The sequence below is a fragment of the Temnothorax longispinosus genome, chromosome 9 (assembly GCF_030848805.1).
Source record: "Temnothorax longispinosus isolate EJ_2023e chromosome 9, Tlon_JGU_v1, whole genome shotgun sequence".
Lineage (NCBI taxonomy): Eukaryota > Metazoa > Arthropoda > Insecta > Hymenoptera > Formicidae > Temnothorax > Temnothorax longispinosus.
The window spans coordinates 9,493,544-9,510,760 of NC_092366.1; the positions used below are offsets into that span (position 1 = coordinate 9,493,544).

Here is a 17,217-nt window from a genome sequence, read left to right on the forward strand (position 1 = left end):
TTATTGAAAAACATATTTATAATAACTCTATGCAACTCAATCCGGCATAGAACGATTGCTCCTTCATTGCTCCTTATTGCTCCATCATAATTTTAATGATTTATTGCATTTTTATTGAAAAATTAACAAATTAATCATTTCACAAGTAACGCCGCCGCCGCCACTATCGGCCGCCTATTGTAACTATGGCTCGGCAGCCATTGGCGGAAATATTTAAACGTAATATAATAGCTCTATTGTTCATAACTATATCTCAAAGAGTTTAGTCAACATTTCCTATTGATTTTCGGTAGAATAACTATTTCTCGCTTAGCTCTATTGGGATTTTCAATCGCTCCATTCGTATAATTAATTTTGTATGATATTTTAGCAAAGAACTGTTTATTTTCTTGGAAAAATACATTTTTCACAATCTTCTGCAAGTATATCCAACATAAAACGATTGCTCCTTAATTGCCCACCTGTCAGCATTGTGCATGTGCCCTTATTGACGTTAGGCTGAGTTTCCACTGTGCGCGTCACGCGTCGCGTCATCTGTCGTTAAAGCCCCTTGCACAATGCCAGGCAACAGGCAATAGGAACAGGGAATAGAAATCAGAAATCATGTATAAATGCAGAATAAACAGTGACACAATCAATAGACACAGAGTTTCAGTCACGTTGGAAATTCTGTGCCTATTGCCTGTTGCCAACCAATCATAGCATTCGAACTTTTTAGGTTGTAATTAACGATTTTTTAGTTATTTCCTGTTCCTATTGCCTGTTGTCTGGCATTGTGCAAGGGGCTTAACCAATCTAAACATCCCATTACAAATAATATAATAAAATAAGGTGTTTTGATTGGTCGCGACGGATAACGCGATGCGTGACGCGCTCAGTGGAAACTCAGCCTTAGGCCGAAATATTTCCGCCAATGGCTGCCGAGCCATAGTTACAATAGGCGGCCGATAGTGGCGGCGGCGGCGTTACTTGTGAAATGATTAATTTGTTAATTTTTCAATAAAAATGCAATAAATCATTAAAATTATGATGGAGCAATAAGGAGCAATGAAGGAGCAATCGTTCTATGCCGGATTGAGTTGCATAGAGTTATTATAAATATGTTTTTCAATAAAAATTAGAAATTTTTTGTTTTTATTAAATATCTCAAAAAATAATAATTTTAAAAGGGGAGCAATTGTTGATTCTGAGGGAGCAATTAGGGAGCAATCGTTTGAGCTATAGTTCATTAAAAAATATGAACTTGCAGCGCCAACGTATTTCCGGTAGTTACAGCGACTTCGTCCGAAAATGACCTGCTTTATCAAAAACGTAGTTACTGCATTGGCCGCTACACGGTATGGCGCTGAAACCAGTGAGAAATGCTGGTCTCGTCTCAACCCGGACCTTTGGCTATCTGTCTATTAATCTGTGGGGAAAGAAATATGCTTGTACTTATTACTGTATAACGTAAAGACTTTATTTGTGAACAAGGTTAATATGCTGCGAGAGCGTAACAGCGACGACGACTTGAGCGTGTCAACAACGACTACGAGAGTGCGCGATATATCTGTCTATCGATAGTATCGAACCGTGAATCGATTTGACTATAGTGACAAAATAAAGCACTATACCCTGTAGTGGACAACTAAATAGCGGGGTTTGTAATTTTCATTTCTTATTCTAAGGGCTCAGTCACAATGAGAGGAATAAGGAATAAGATAAAGGAATAAGGAATAAGGGAATGTCGCATCTCACTTCAGTACACGTACATTAAAGTGAGATGCAATATGCCTTATTCCTAATTCCTTTATCTTTATTCCTTATTCTTCTCATTGTGACTGAGCCTTAACACTAATATTACTACTACTATTACTATTAGTTGATTTGTTTTTTTGGTCAATTCCGCACAGCATGAAGAACGGTAAAAAACGATAATGCAGTATTCAACAACTGTAATAAGACATGACTTTTCTATTTTTCTCTAAAATATATGTTTAGTTATTTTGGAAGGTTATTTCTTACCGTAGCAGCACCTTCTAATGATCCCACAAATAATCCAGCAATATTCATAGTAAACGCCTTAGTACCTCTTTGCAAGAGGAACAGTATCATATTTTGTATTTGCAACGGAGCTACGTACCACTGAACGTTGTACCTACATGATGATTAATTAATAATTGAGAAATATAAATAAAATCTGTGTCTGCAAATACTTTTCTTAAGGGGATGCTGTAGTGGCAGTAATTACCGACATTTTTTTGAACACACTAAACTTTGAATTGGCTTTACGGAATTGAAAAAACTTTTTTACAGAATTAAAGTACGCACAAAAACGGAGTGCGCTGCAGTCGATTTTACATCAAAAACAAAAAAAATAAAAAAATTATAGTTTTGTTATCAATTTCTGCGATCGACTCGTGACAACATTTGCTGCATAAAAATGCAGCACATAAAAATTTAGACTTTGTACATATAAAATAAGCATACAGCGCACTCGGGATTACAAAAAAGAACAATATTGTGCTTTCAGAAATGAGCCTAGAAGCTTTAAGGAGACTAGGCAGTCAGATTTGGTAAAAATTTAACCTTTTTTGGGAATTAATTACAAGGAAATGAATACAAATTGTGACTAGTACTTTTAGGTAATGTTTACTAGTACCAAAAACAGTAAAGAAAAAATTTTTTTTAAATAATGTATATATATATGACGGCGCTATAGTCTTCTGATACATAGGCGGTTTTTCTGGTGCCGTTGTGGTTTTGCAGTGATCCTGGCCATAAAAAAATTGAATTGTACATTTTTCCTGGAAAATTTGGCACTCTATAGGACCCCATTCTGCACTGAACCTATTTAAAAAAAAAAAATTAAAATTAAAGAAATGGCAGCTGCAAATGTAAAAAAACGTGATTTTTCATTGAAAAGAAGGAGCTATTTTATTTTATTTATTTTTTTTTGTCAAAACAGAAGTTTTTACAGACTTATGCGTAGGTTCAGGCCTTAACTAGACATGTTTTACATATGCTCAATTTTTTTTAAATCGATTTGAACCTCCGTCTTTTTGCAATTACTGCAAAACGAAAAAAAGATTTCGAGAAAAACGCGTTTAAAGTTTCGTTCGCCGCGCACGCTAACGCTCGATCTTTTTGGCTGTCAAATCCTTAATTTTGCGAATTTTAACACGAAACAAACGGCATTTTACTCGGGAAGGATAGTACTTTCGAAAAATGCAATAAAAAAAATCGATTTTCTGACTGACTAGTCCCCTTAATATAAGAGAAAAATTTGTCTGAAAATCTCATATGTATGTATGCGTGCGGAGTAGTATTGCGTGTAGCAAGAGATGGCGCAGAAATCGGACAAGGACAGATGTCATTTCGTTAGACAAAGACAGATATAGAGAAAACAGGATTAGAAATGTTGACATTATCGACATCGAGGAAGTTCGGCTGTCACTCCAGCATCCCCTTAAACTACGAGTATATTAAATGTATTTTTTATTACAGTGATCCATATAACGAATATGTCCATATTTGTTGTACGGATATATAATATAATTTTATCGCATAAAATAATCCCTTACACGGTGACAAAAACGTTATTATTATGATCCATAATTTCTTGCGCATAATAGTTGCCTACAAACATGTAAGTCAAGAGATACATCATAAATATTAATCGTAATAAAAGTTCTTCAATATCACATTCAAAGGATGTCATCTGAAAAATCTAAAACATGGATATTGTAATAATTGTCATAAAAATTAAATTAATATTATAAAAAAAAACAATTAATTAGAATTGTTTGAATAAAAATTTAGTAGTAACTAATCTTATTACTATTATTTATAAGTATATATCATAAAACAAAGGCTGCAGTATTTACCAGAAAACCATTAAGACTTTCACACATTACACCGGTTATTATCAAAAGGGCGAACATTATTTTAAATCTAGATATTGTCGAGTTAGAAAATCTTCAAATAAAAATATTATTATATGCGCGTATTTTATATACTAATTATTACATATATATATATATATATATATATATATATATATATATATAATTCATATTGCTTATTAAATACTAACTTCATAGCTTTGCGATGCATATCCACAGCACAAATTAATCCCTTGTATATCAAATATTTGTTTTGCAAGCTGTTTTCTCGTAGAGTTTCGAGTGTCATTATACGTGCGATACGATAACTGCAAATGATTTTTTTGGCGTCATTAAATGGCCTTTCTACTTTTTCAGTTTGATAGATTTTTTTATATTTGTTGCTTCTTCATAGAGGAAGCTTTGTTTTCGTGAATTTCGTATATGAACCTTTAATTGCGTTTAAGTTGGGTTTAGTCAACCGAATTTAAAAGAATTATATATAAAATAGGGGTAGAAAAGACCGAAGTAAAAATTGTTTTTTGAGTTTTTGATGCCATTGGTTGATTAGACCCAGCTTTATATGCGATCAAAGGTCCATAATTTTGATCGTATATAAAGCTATGTCTAATCAACCGAATTTAAAAGAATTATATATGAAATAGGGGTAGGAAAGACCGAAGTAAAAATTGTTTTTTGAGTTTTCGATGCCAATGTGTTGCTTATGTTCGAAAACGTCGAACTTAAATTTTTTGAGGATCGGTTTTGAGGATTGGCTATCCATCAAATAACTTAGGGTAGATTGAGGCGAATCGGATGAATATAAGTTGTAAGACAATTTTTGTTAGTATTTTATTTTAAACGAGCAATTTTATCGTGCTAATTAGTAATCCGATTTGCCTCGGTCTACCCTATACATTTTTAAGGCAGAAATCGGTAACCCTTTCACTAATCTTCGCCAAATTCGAAACAACCTCCCTTAATGATACCTTATATATAAGATTACGTGTATGATTTGTACACTTTTTAGGCAAAAATTGGTAACCCCTTCACCGATCATTGCCAAATTCAACACCAATATATTTTTAATGATACTCTATCTATAAAAAAAGTGTGCAAGTAGAAACTTGCACATTGCTTCCTCATAGTTTTGTAGTGTGCAAGTAGAAACTTGCACATTGCTTCCTCATAGTTTTTTAGTGTGCAAGTAGAAACTTGCACATTGCTTCCTCATAGTTTTTAAATGTGCAAGTAGAAACTTGCACATTGCTTCCTCATAGTTTTTAAATGTGCAAGTAGAAACTTGTACATTGCTTCCTCATAGTTTTTAAGTGAGCAAGTAGAAACTTGCACATTGCTCCCTTATAATTTTTAAGTGTGCAAGTATAGAAACCTGCATTGCTTTCTCTATGAGGAAGCCAAATTAATAAATATCTACTAATAATTATGCATACAAAAACAGGCTTCCTCATAGAAAAAGTAATGTGCAGGTTTCTACTTGCACACTTAAAAACTATAAGGAAGCAATGTGCAAGTTTCTACTTGCTCACTTAAAAACTATGAGGAAGCAATGTACAAGTTTCTACTTGCACATTTAAAAACTATGAGGAAGCAATGTGCAAGTTTCTACTTGCACACTAAAAAACTATGAGGAAGCAATGTGCAAGTTTCTACTTGTACACTTAAAAACTATGAGGAAGCAATGTGCAAGTTTCTACTTGCACACATTTTTTATATTTATTCCCTTACCAGGTAATTCGAAACATTCCACATGCATGTTGTAAGTAAACTATGAACATTGTTCCTGTCGCTAGCACTGCAATTGACCCAATAAAAAAGGCCGCATTTGTATGGAAAAATATCAAGTAGAAGTATCTTTTATCGACAAAGTATTCTGTCACAAGCAGCGGCGAAATACGTGCGCGAGTTTCATTTATAGACAGTAAGGTGTAAAAAACGCGCGACCAAATTGGGTATAAAATTAAAACAATTGCGATAAATATAACAAGCACTGAAAAATGTTTAAGAATCAATTATTTCGATAAGAAGTTTATTATAAACTCGCCGCGCGTTTAGTTTTTTAAATACAATATTCCAAATATAATAATTTGCGTTCAAAGTAAATCTAAAGCAGTTGTCTTACCTGTAAACACAATCGTATAACGTTTTGCATAGATAGCATACTGTTTTATGATATTGATTTCATTTTCGTCAGTTAACTCGTTACAAGTATGCTGCAGTTGCTCCAGCAAACACTTTATCTGTCAATATTGTATACTATTTCTTTTAATTGTATTTAAAAAAAATGTCTTGTTTGTATTCTATAAAAAGACCTATTTTTCGGAAATATTTTCGAAGAATTGATCTTTTTATATAATACAACTTGTTTCCGAAAAATAATACACATATGAATACAATATACATATAATATACCGCATGACACTCGAGAAATTATTGAAGCTGAATAGTTAATATTTATGTAATTAATCAGCAAAATGAAATAAATTAAACATATTACACTGTAGAAAAATTTCATAATTATTATTTGCATATTGTGTGAAAAGAATATCTGTTTATACACATGTAAAAATAAAATCTATAAAATAAATAGGTTAATTGCATAACTCAATAATATAACATGTGTATTTAGGAAATATCGACATGGATACTTTCATGAAAGAAATATCCCCAGGATTTTTTAAAAAGACAGTTTCAGTTATTAATGTTTGATAGCATATGTAAATTTTTAAAGTTTTGAAGAACGCCTCAATTATTGTGTCAGTTCAGTAGCCATCTCGAACTGATTATTGAGTTATGCCATGAAGTTGACCCTTTTTTATAATATTAATTTTTACAAGTTTATATATGATTTTTCTTTTACACTACATGCTGGTACAAAAAACTGGTCTCTTTCTGTAGCGTTTAATTTATTTTCTGCTTATCATAAAATGAAATCGATTTAGTTTCACAAACTTCCCAATTGTCATCCAGCATGTTTTACTTACAACTTCAACGTTAATACTAAATAAACTATAGTTAATTGCAAAGGCAATGTAAAATGATGCAGATGCAAGAACATTGATGAGGAGACCTGGAGTACATGGTGATGTCAGAAATGTTGCAAACTGCAAAGAAATTTTTTTGTATAATTTTGCACTGAAATTATTATTTTCTTATGCAACTAGAGAAAGGCTCTAAGTCTTTAATTGTTTTGCTATGTATCATAATTGACATGAGAAATCTATTTAACTGCAATATATTAAACGAAATTAGAAATTAACTTGGGTAATTCGGGTAATTCGGGTAGCGGGTACCCGTATCGATTCGGGTACATACCCGCTACCCGTGTTAATACGGGTACCCGTTATACCCGCGTCAGTACGGGTACCCGTATCGAGGCGGGTATAACAGCGTATGCTACAGATATCTGCGTATTACACAGAGACGCGTATATGCAAAGTAATAAAATATAAATTCTCACACGCTTCAAAAATATCTATACTATTATATAAAACCCGACTGTTTGTCTGTCTGTCCGCGAACTACTCATTCGTTAGTGGACCGAATTTTTATCAAGGGTACATGAAATAGGGGTAGAATTTCCCGGGGAGTGCCATAAAGTGTATAGTTTATTGCTACCGATTTTCTGGAAACCGATTTTTTTAATTTTTTTAATTTTTTTGGAAATAATCGACTGAATCTCGAAGAATTACGTATGAAACAGGGGTGGAATTTTCCGGAGAGTGCTATAAAGTGTATAATTTTTTGTTACCGATCTTTTTGGAAGCCGGTATTAGAAATTTTTCCAATTTTTTGGAAATTAATTGGACCGAATTTTTACCAAAAATATATGAAACAGAGGTAGAATTTCCCGGGAAGTGCCATGATGTGTATAGTTTTTCGTTACCGATTTTCTGGAAATCGGTTTTTCTAATTTTTTCAAATTTTTCGGAAAATAACTGACCGAATCTCAAAGAATTACATATGAAACAGGGGTAGAATTTTCCGAAAAGTGCTATAAAGTGTATAATTTTTTGTTACCGATCTTTTTGGAAGCCGGTATTAAAAATTTTTCCAATTCTTTGGAAATTAATTGACCGAATCGCAAAGAATTGTATATGAAGTAAGTGTAGAATATTTATGAGGAGCGCCATGATGTGTACAGTTTTTGTTAACGATCTTTTTGGAAACCGGTTTTTTTAATTTTTCCAATTTTTCAGGAAATAATTGATTAAATTTCAAAGAATTATACATGAAGTAAGGGTAAAATTTCCTGAGGAGTGCTATAAAGTGTACTATTTTTTGTTACCAATCTTTTTGGAAACCGGTTCCAAATGACTAAATGTCAAAGAATTGTACATAAAATAGGGGTTGAATTTCCCGGGGAGTGCTATAAAGTATATAATTTTTTGTTACCGATCTTTTTGAAAACTGGTATCAGAAGTTTGACAAATTTTTCGGGAAATAATTGATTAAATTTTAAAGAATTGTATATAAAACAGGGGTAGAATTTCCCGGGGAGTGCTATAAACTGTATAGTTTTTCGTTACCGATCTTTTTGAGAAATCTTTTTGGAAATCGGTATCTTTTTGGAAATCGGTTACGAAATTTTCCAGAGAGAGAGGAAAAAAGGGGGGGGGGAGAGAGAGAGAGAGAGAGAGAGAGAGAGAGAGAGAGGGAGAGGGAGAGGAAGAGGGAGAGGGAGAAGGAGAGGGAGAGGAAGAGGAAGAGGGAGAGGGAGAGGGAGAGAGAGAGGGAGAGAGTGGGAGAGAGGGAGAGAGAAAGAGAGAGAGAGAGAGAGAGAGAGGGAGAGAGAGAGAGAAGGAGAGAGAGACTATTTGCGTGTCTTACATATGTTACTTATTACATATGTCCTCCGGGGCGAAGCCCGGGTAACCAGCTAGTATAAAATATAAAGAAAGAATGCTTTTATTAACCCTCCGTTTTTTCGGTACCTTCTTAGTGCATACGTGAGTCTGTCATGTCCAACGCTATTTTCCCTACCTTAAAGTATTTTAAAAAATCTGAAAAAATTTACAAAACATCTGTCTACATTGTAGTTGACAATTTTATAATCTTTTGATAAACATTTGTTTATTTAATATTTGATTTTTAATGAACTTTCAATAATATTAGCAAAATTATTACTTACAAAAAAGATTACGTTTAGTGCACACATAGGTCTGAGACGTCCGTGCGAGACTTGACTTGCTCGGTATTTGGCGATATATTAATCTTTCGTAACAGCTCTGGCCGGGTCCCTCTTGAGTCCCTTTTTCCACTTACTTTTTTAGAAGGGGAAACAGGCTTGCCAGTTTTACAGTTACGAGCAGATATTATTTTTGCTCGGACGCCGTAGATCCATGTACACGGAAGGTTAAATATGCATTACACATTTATATGGATAAATAGGTATATGTGTGTAATTATATTTGAAATTTCTATAAATTGCTTTACGTGTAATTTTATGTATTTTCTTATTTTACATGCATATATATATCTTTCTAAAACTAGTAATATAATTATGTATGACGTAATATTATCATTATTTTACACAGGGTGCCCCGGGTTTTACCCGACAAACTGGGGGAGCATATTTTACAAGTGAAAATAAGAAAAAAATGTTATATGAAGTTTGGCTAGAAATGCTTTATTATAAACAAAGTTATAAACAAATATTGAAACGGAACATGAAATAGGTAAAAATGATTCTCTGACCTCCTTTGACTTAAATTTGGCGAGATCGGCAAATTTAACGCCTTTTGATTTTTACTTATGAGGAACTTTAAAAAATAAGAGTTATCAAAATAGGTAATAATTTTTACCTATTTCATGTCCCGTTTTAATAATTATTTACAACTTTGTCATAAAAGCATTTCTAGCCAAACTTCATATAACATTTTTTTCTTATTTTTATTTGTAGAATATGCTCCCGCAATTTGTCGGGTAAACTGCGGGGCACCCTGTGTAAAATAATGATAGTATTATATTATACATAATTATATTACTGGCACCCAAAAGGAGGGCGATGTGTAATTCAATGACTGATCTATGGACGTGACGTCTCGCACCTCTCGCTCTCAATCTCCTACGCTTAGCCTTTGAGCGGCGGTGCTGTACTCCCTGAAATCGAGATCGGGTAGTAACCCCAGTGGAGATGAAGGGAACAAATTAAGCGGTTGAGAGGTCCTCCCTTTAGAGGTTGGTCGTGAGGTTAACCTAACGCTGGAAAAATATAACTGTTATGAACACGCAAAATTTGCCTCGGAACGGATATGGATTAAATCGGCTACAACCCAGGCGACGTCTAAAGGATAATGATTTACATATTGGCTTCTGGAACGTTCGGACCTTGTTACAACCCGGAAAAATGGCTGAAGTAGCCGCGGAAATAGCGAGATATGGATTGAGCTTATTGTTAGTTGCACTACAAGAGATCAGGTGGAAGGGACAAGGAAAACTAAGAAAAAGAGCATACTCTATATACTACAGCGGAGGAGAAAAACCAGGACTCAGAGGCACAGGATTTTATGTCGAGAAGGAATTAAGAAAAAGCATCCTGCTGTTTGAGCCGATTAACGATAGGATCTGTAGACTGAGACTGAGGGGCAGATTTCAGAACATAACTATAATATCAGTTTACGCACCCACCGAGGACAGTGAAGAGGAGGACAAGGATAAATTTTACGACGATCTAACCGGAGTATGCAGTAGAATCAGTAGACACGACATAATACTGATCTTGGGAGATTACAACGCCAAGATCGGAAAAGAACTCACTATTAACGGGGTGGCGAGCAGACACTCGCTCCACAATCTCACCAGTGGAAATGGAGCGAGGGTCTGTGATTTTGCCGCCTGCCAGAATATGTGGATCAGTAGTGTCTCTTTTTAACATAAAGATATCCACAAACAAACTTGGAAAATACCAGGAGAAAGAGGAGCCAACCAAATTGACCATGCTCTTGTGCATAGAAGACACGCAACTTCAGTATTGGACGTCAGAAGCTGTCGCGGAGCCAACTGTGATTCGGATCACTTTCTAGTTAAATTGAAACTGAGGCAGAGGTTATCGGCGCTAGGTGGAAGAAACAACTTTAGGCGAGCGAAATGGGACATTGAAAGGCTCTCTCGGTCTGAGGAAATCAGGACCAGCTTTCAGACAGCAATATCCGAGAAACTGCAGCATGGATATCAGGTCAATGAAGAGCGAGAATCACCGGATGCTCAGTGGAGGGGAATATATGCAGCGGTTAAGGATGCAGCAACTGAGTTCATTAAAAAGAGAAATGACAGAGGAGATAATGAATGGTGTGATGACGAATGCAGAGAGCTCAACCTGCGAAAAACTGAGGCAAGAAACAGGTTATTAGATAGGAATACGCGGAGTAATCTGCAGCGGTATAAAGAACTGAGAGCAACGGCGAAAAAGGAAATCAGGAGAAAGAAAAGAGAGTTCCTGAAGGCGAGAATCGCGGAAATCGAAACAGCCCACACGCAGAATATGGCAAAGAAGTTTTATAGGGAACTAAAAACGCACAGCGCCTCTTTTCAGCCCAGACTAAATTTGTGTCTGGATATAAATGGAAACACTCTAATGGAGGAAAAAGAAATACTAGAGCGATGGAAAGAACATTTCCAATCAACGCTTAACATATACGCAGCTTCGGAGGAGGAGGACAACGGAATACTTCTACCAGAGGATGAAATGGAAGTGCCAGCCCCAAGCATGAAGGAAATAGTGGATATTATCAGAGAAATAAAAAACGGTAAAGCTGGTGGTGAGGATAACATCACCGCAGAGCTCGTTAAGCTCGGGGGTGTGGAACTACACTCAAGGATCCACCAACTTATATCCCTGATGTGGAGTTCGGAATGCATGCCAGATGACTGGCAGACTTGTGTCCTTTTCCCAATCCATAAGAAAGGTGACAAAAAAAATTGCCAAAACTATCGCGGAATTTCACTCCTGAGCGTGGTGTATAAGATCTTTTCCAGTGCGTTGTATAGAAGAATAGAGCCCATAGCTGAGGAAATTATTGGCGACTGTCAATGTGGATTCCGCAGGAACAGATCGACGGTGGACCATTGCTTTGCCCTGAGTCAGATCTTCGAGAAGTTTCACGAATTTTCGCTCGACTTGCACTACCTGTTTGTGGACTTCCGGCAGGCGTTCGACAGCGTTGACAGGTCGAGGATAGCGCCTACGCTGGTAAAACTAGGTGTCCCACCAAAGTTAGATTAATAGTAATGACACTGAAAAGCACAAAGGCAAAGGTTCTCATTCAGGGAAGGCTCACTGCTCCTTTTGAGATCGTCTCGGGAGTTAAGCAGGGTGATGCGCTGTCGACGCTTGTGTTCATTCTAATGTTACACTCAGTGTTGAGGGAAGTGGACTCAGGAGCAACGATAGCAATAAAGTCAGTGCAGATCTGTACATACGCGGACGACGTAGCGATTATTGCCAGGAATATAAAGGAGCTGAAGGACGTTTCCTTGAGAATGGTGAGGATGGCAGACAAGATAGGCCTAAAAGTGAACGCAGACAAAACGAAATACTTGGCGAAAACAAGGTCTGGAAAGCTGAAAGATCTAATAATTGGAGACCATTGCTTTGAAGCGGTGGCTCAGTTTACATATCTCGGGATGGTCTTCTCAGCCACAACGGACACATCAATTGCAGTGCAGGAGAGGATGAAGGCAGCATCGAGATGCTATTATGCATATGAAAAGCTCCTGAAATCCAAATTACTCACTAGACCGGTGAAGTTCAAAATCTATAAGACACTGATAAGACCAGTACTGACGTATGGCTGTGAATCTTGGACTTTGAAGGCAAATGAATGCCATCGTCTGGCAACCTTTGAAAGAAAAATCTCAAGAAGAATATATGGGCCAGTTAGAAACGATGATGGGTCCTTCAGGGTCAGACACAATACCGAGTTGGAAACTCTGATGAATGGCGAAACCGTAGTCCGCTTCATCAAGTCGCAAAGACTAAGATGGTTGGGACACTTGGTTCGAATGCCAGAAGATAGAGGAGTTAAGAAAGTCTTTCAACATACGATGTACGGCCCGAGAAGAAAAGGAAGACCCAGGGGAAGATGGATGGACTCTGTGGTCGAAGACCTGAGAAAGATGAATGTCACTAACTGGAAAAGAATTGCGGGAGAGATGGCGAGGAATAGTTGCGCAGGCTTTGGTCCACAACGGACTGTGACGCCGAGGAAGAAGAAGAAGAATTATATTACTAGTTTTAGAAAGATATATATGCATGTAAAATAAGAAAATACATAAAATTACACGTAAAGCAATTTATAGAAATTTCAAATATAATTACACACATATACCTATTTATCCATATAATGTGTAATGCATATTTAACCCTCCGTGTACGTAGGTCTACGGCGTTCAAGCCAAAATAATATCAGCTCGTAACTGTAAAACTGGCAAGCCTGTCTCCCCTTCTAAAAAAGTAAGTGGGAAAAGGGACTCAAGAGGAACCCAGAGCTGTTACAAATGATCAATATATCGCCGAATACCGAGCAAGTCAAGTCTCGCACGGACGTCTCAAACCCATGTGTGCACTAGACGTAATCTTTTTTGTAAGTAATAATTTTGCTAATATTATTGAAAATTCATTAAAAATCAAATATTAAATAAACAAATGTTTATCAAAAGATTATAAAATTGTCAACTACAATGTAGACAGATGTTTTGTAAATTTTTTCAGATTTTTTAAAATACTTTAAGGTAGGGAAAATAGCGTTGGACATGACAGACTCACGTATGCACTAAGAAGGTACTGAAAAAAGGGTTAATAAAAGCATTCTTTCATATATTTTATATATTTTTGAAGCGTGTGAGAATTTATGTTTTATTACTTTGCGTATACGCGTCTCCGTGTAATACGCAGATATCTGTAGCACACGCTGTTATACCCGCCTCGATACAGGTACCCGTACTGACGCGGGTATAACGGGTACCCGTATTGACACGGGTAGCGGGTACCCGAATCGATACGGGTACCCGCTACCCGAATTACCCAAGTACTCGCGGAACCGGTCCAGATCTGTATACAACGGGTAACGGGCAAACGGACGGGTACCCGGATACCCGGGTATTCCGAGCTCTACTAAAAATAATGTTATATTTTTTATCTTGTTACTAGACATTACAGGCGCGCGCTACTTAACTTTAATATTTCACTGTTAACCACACAACTGTCAAAATATGTCATGACAGCCGCTCATGAAGTAAGCGCAACAAGAGAACCAATTCGCATCGCGGAAAAGCGACAACAATATTTTGATAGATTCGAGTATCGATGACATGCCCTTTTTAGAAGACTAGACATCACAGACGCGCGCTTCGCGCGCGCTATTTAGCTTTAATATTACACACAACTGTCAAAATATGCTATGACAGCCGCTCACGAAGTTAGCGCAGCAACAGAATCAATCAGCATCGCGGAAAAGAGCCAACAAAGCAATTCGAGACTTTCGAGAAGACTTCGAGAGATGCGAGTATCGATTTAACATGCCTTTTTTTTAGAAAGGATTATTATATAATTAAAATTATTGACATACCTGACTTAAGATAAAGGTCGCCAAAACACTAAGAAGCAATGTTAACTGGAGTTGAACAAGTTTAGACCGTTGATAAGGCCACAGACCAACTATGAGTAACAGAAACCGATTGAGGCTAATATGTAAAGAGTCGATACGGATCATTTCTCCACGAGCATGCAGATGTGTGTGACACCGGAGAGGCCAGTTCACTTATTTTTTCTTCTTTTATCAGTTGCATATTGTATTACTTTATTTTTCTTCATACTCTAGCTCAAATTCTAACGTAAATTATCTAATTTAACGAAAATGTAACAAAATATTACCATGAGATCGAACACGCGCAATTTAACAATTTTATCTGTAAATAAGTCGGTGATTAAGCGACATAAGATAATAGAACAGATGTTTATTTCTCATAGGTAAATACTTATGAATTCTCTGACAAAAGATCGCGCAGGCGTATTTGCCAGTTTTCAGTAGCGCATTTATTCATTCGTTTCGTAGTGCGTGAACTCGTAAGTTTCACTTTGATCCTTTAGAAAAGTGGCAGACGGTCAGCTTTACATTTCGATATATCAACTATTGACTTAATATTTGTTAAATTTAATATACCACTGTTACCAATTATAAAATATATTTTTCTATATATTATTATAAACATATAAACTATTGTCATTTATGTACTATCATATTTTCTTAGCTTTAATAATCCTTAATTCGGTTTTATCTATTTAATCTATCAATTCTACTTCTTTCAAGATAGTAGGTAACACTACATCCTTATATATAATTATAATTATAATCTCTATATATTTTTTACAATATCTTTAATTAATGTATCTTGCCGTCAATGCCTCGTAGGATAAAGAACATGAAATATGATAGTGCGGTGCTCGACAACTGTAATAATAGGTAAACTTTTTTTTTACTTTCCTGAAATATATTACATTTAACATATAAAATAATGCATATGTTTCTTTTACCGTAGCTGCACTTTCTATTGATCCGACAAACAATCCAGCAATATCTTTGTTACTCCTTTGCAATGGGAATAGTATGATTTTCTGTATTTGCAATAGGGCCGCATACCATTGAATGTTATACCTGTAGAATAACGTGAATTGATGGTTAAAAGAAAATGAAAAAATTGAGAATAATTTTTAGTACATTATATTTGTTCTTTAATTAAATAACAATGTTTATTATCGCAATACTCCGACGGAGATGTGTGATCCATAGATATCTATATATATTACCTAGACCGCTAATACAGGTTTTGCGAATAAAGCCAGAAAAGGGGAGGCAAGTGAAGGCAAGCGGAAGAGTAGGGGAAGAGTAGATGAGGAAGGGTGGCCATCTTTGAGGATTAGTTAAGCTTTCCATCAAGGCATTTAGACGACACACATCGACACAGTGTCAGACGCAGTGCTTTCCAACAACGACACGCCACAGCATGGTCGAACACAGCTGTAGAGCATAATCGAACACAGAACCTGGTTTATGGCTGCCAAATTTCGAATGGTGCTGTAGGACTGTTTCATTTTATACATGTGGTATTGTATCATACACGCAATGTATTTTGTAAATTCAAAAATCTAACCTAAGTGGTAGCTTTATATCTTTTTCACAAAATTATATTACTTAACTCAAGTGACATGTATTTAAAAAAAAAGATGTAAAATCTTTATTTTTTTCTTCACAAAATTATATTACCTAACTTAACTCAAGTGACATGTATTTAAAAAAAATATGTGAAATCTTTAAATTAAATTGCGCCAATTGTAAAGAGAATATATATATTGCTTTGAAAGATAATTGTTATGCAACTACTTTAAAGAAATAAAACTCAAGTGGTATCTTCGTATTCCTATTCAAGGGTCTTCCTATTCTAAACCCAAGTGATAATAGGTTCTTAATTCTCTTTAACAAATTTTTAATATTACAAAGAATCATTTTAATTACAAAGAATTAAAGAAGTAACAGTACAAAATAAAAATATTTAATTAAAACAAAATAAATAAATTTTTCTTGTAAAAAAACTTGGCGCTGCTAGACTTTGAAATTTAAACATTAAAATTTAAACATTAGTACTAAGATTTTTGATTGAATAAAAAACAATAAACATAATTTAGGGAAGAATGCGACAGGAGTAAAAAAGCAGCGCCAAGAATTTTGTTTTAATTAAATATTTTTATTTTGTACTGTTACTTCTTTAATTCTCTGTAATTAAAATGATTCTTTGTAATATTAAAAATTTGTTAAAGAGAATTAAGAAGCTATTATCACTTGGGTTTAGAATAAGAAGACCCTTGAATAGGAATACGAAGATACCACATGGGTTTTATTTCTTTAAAGTAGTTGTTAATGTGCTCGTGTGTGTATGAAATAAAGTTTACTGTATATATGATAATTGGTCTTTAATGATAATTTACTTCAGACTGTTATTACAAAGCTACTGCTGTCCGCAATGTTGTACATGCCTCAAAGGCGACGACTCGACTACTACTACTACGGAAACGCGAAAAAGTAACGCCACCTAGTATCTTCCGGAAGGCGCACTAGCGCTTTTGATATACGCGGCTTATATGACTGACCTTTTCACTAACATACCGCGCGCCTTGATAACTTATAGTTTTCAAAATTCGCTTTAATCTATGCAGTACTGACAAACAAAATATAATTGATTAAAATAATTATTAGTCGGATACTATTATTACTATGACGATGAAGCATTATCATCATCGCAATGATACTCTTCTAATGGAAGCACACAAAGTTTGATA

The 17,217-nt window shown here is 35.3% G+C and overlaps 1 protein-coding gene and 1 pseudogene across 2 annotated transcripts; one reads left to right on the forward strand and one right to left on the reverse strand.

The window, feature by feature from the left end:
- The window catches only part of LOC139818679 (fatty acyl-CoA reductase wat-like), a 70,138-nt pseudogene that overhangs the window by 19,451 nt on the left and 33,470 nt on the right, over nt 1-17,217 (forward strand).
- Nucleotides 1,096-14,611, reverse strand: LOC139818677 (uncharacterized). 2 transcript variants are annotated; one of them, XM_071787501.1, is made up of 9 exons: nt 14,453-14,611; nt 6,869-6,988; nt 6,007-6,124; nt 5,613-5,874; nt 4,076-4,192; nt 3,867-3,957; nt 3,564-3,709; nt 2,005-2,137; nt 1,096-1,932 (listed from the first exon to the last, which is right to left on the reverse strand). In XM_071787501.1, exons 1-9 carry the CDS (start codon nt 14,594-14,596, stop codon nt 1,879-1,881), a joined length of 1,185 nt encoding a protein of 394 aa, XP_071643602.1. In that variant the 5' UTR covers nt 14,597-14,611; the 3' UTR covers nt 1,096-1,878. The 2 variants fall into 2 exon arrangements, with proteins under 2 accessions (XP_071643602.1, XP_071643601.1); XM_071787500.1 differs by having other exon boundaries at nt 5,613-5,679; nt 14,453-14,596.

Coding starts and splice junctions, on each gene's coding strand:
- LOC139818677 (XM_071787501.1), bottom strand. CDS start 14,596: ATGATCCGTATCGACTCTTTACATATTAGCCTCAATCGGTTTCTGTTA. Junction 3,958..4,075: donor ATGCATCGCAAAGCTATGAA/GTTAGTATTTAA, acceptor TTTTATTTGAAG/ATTTTCTAACTCGACAATAT. Junction 2,138..3,563: donor AATAACGTTTTTGTCACCGT/GTAAGGGATTAT, acceptor ATCATCATGTAG/GTACAACGTTCAGTGGTACG.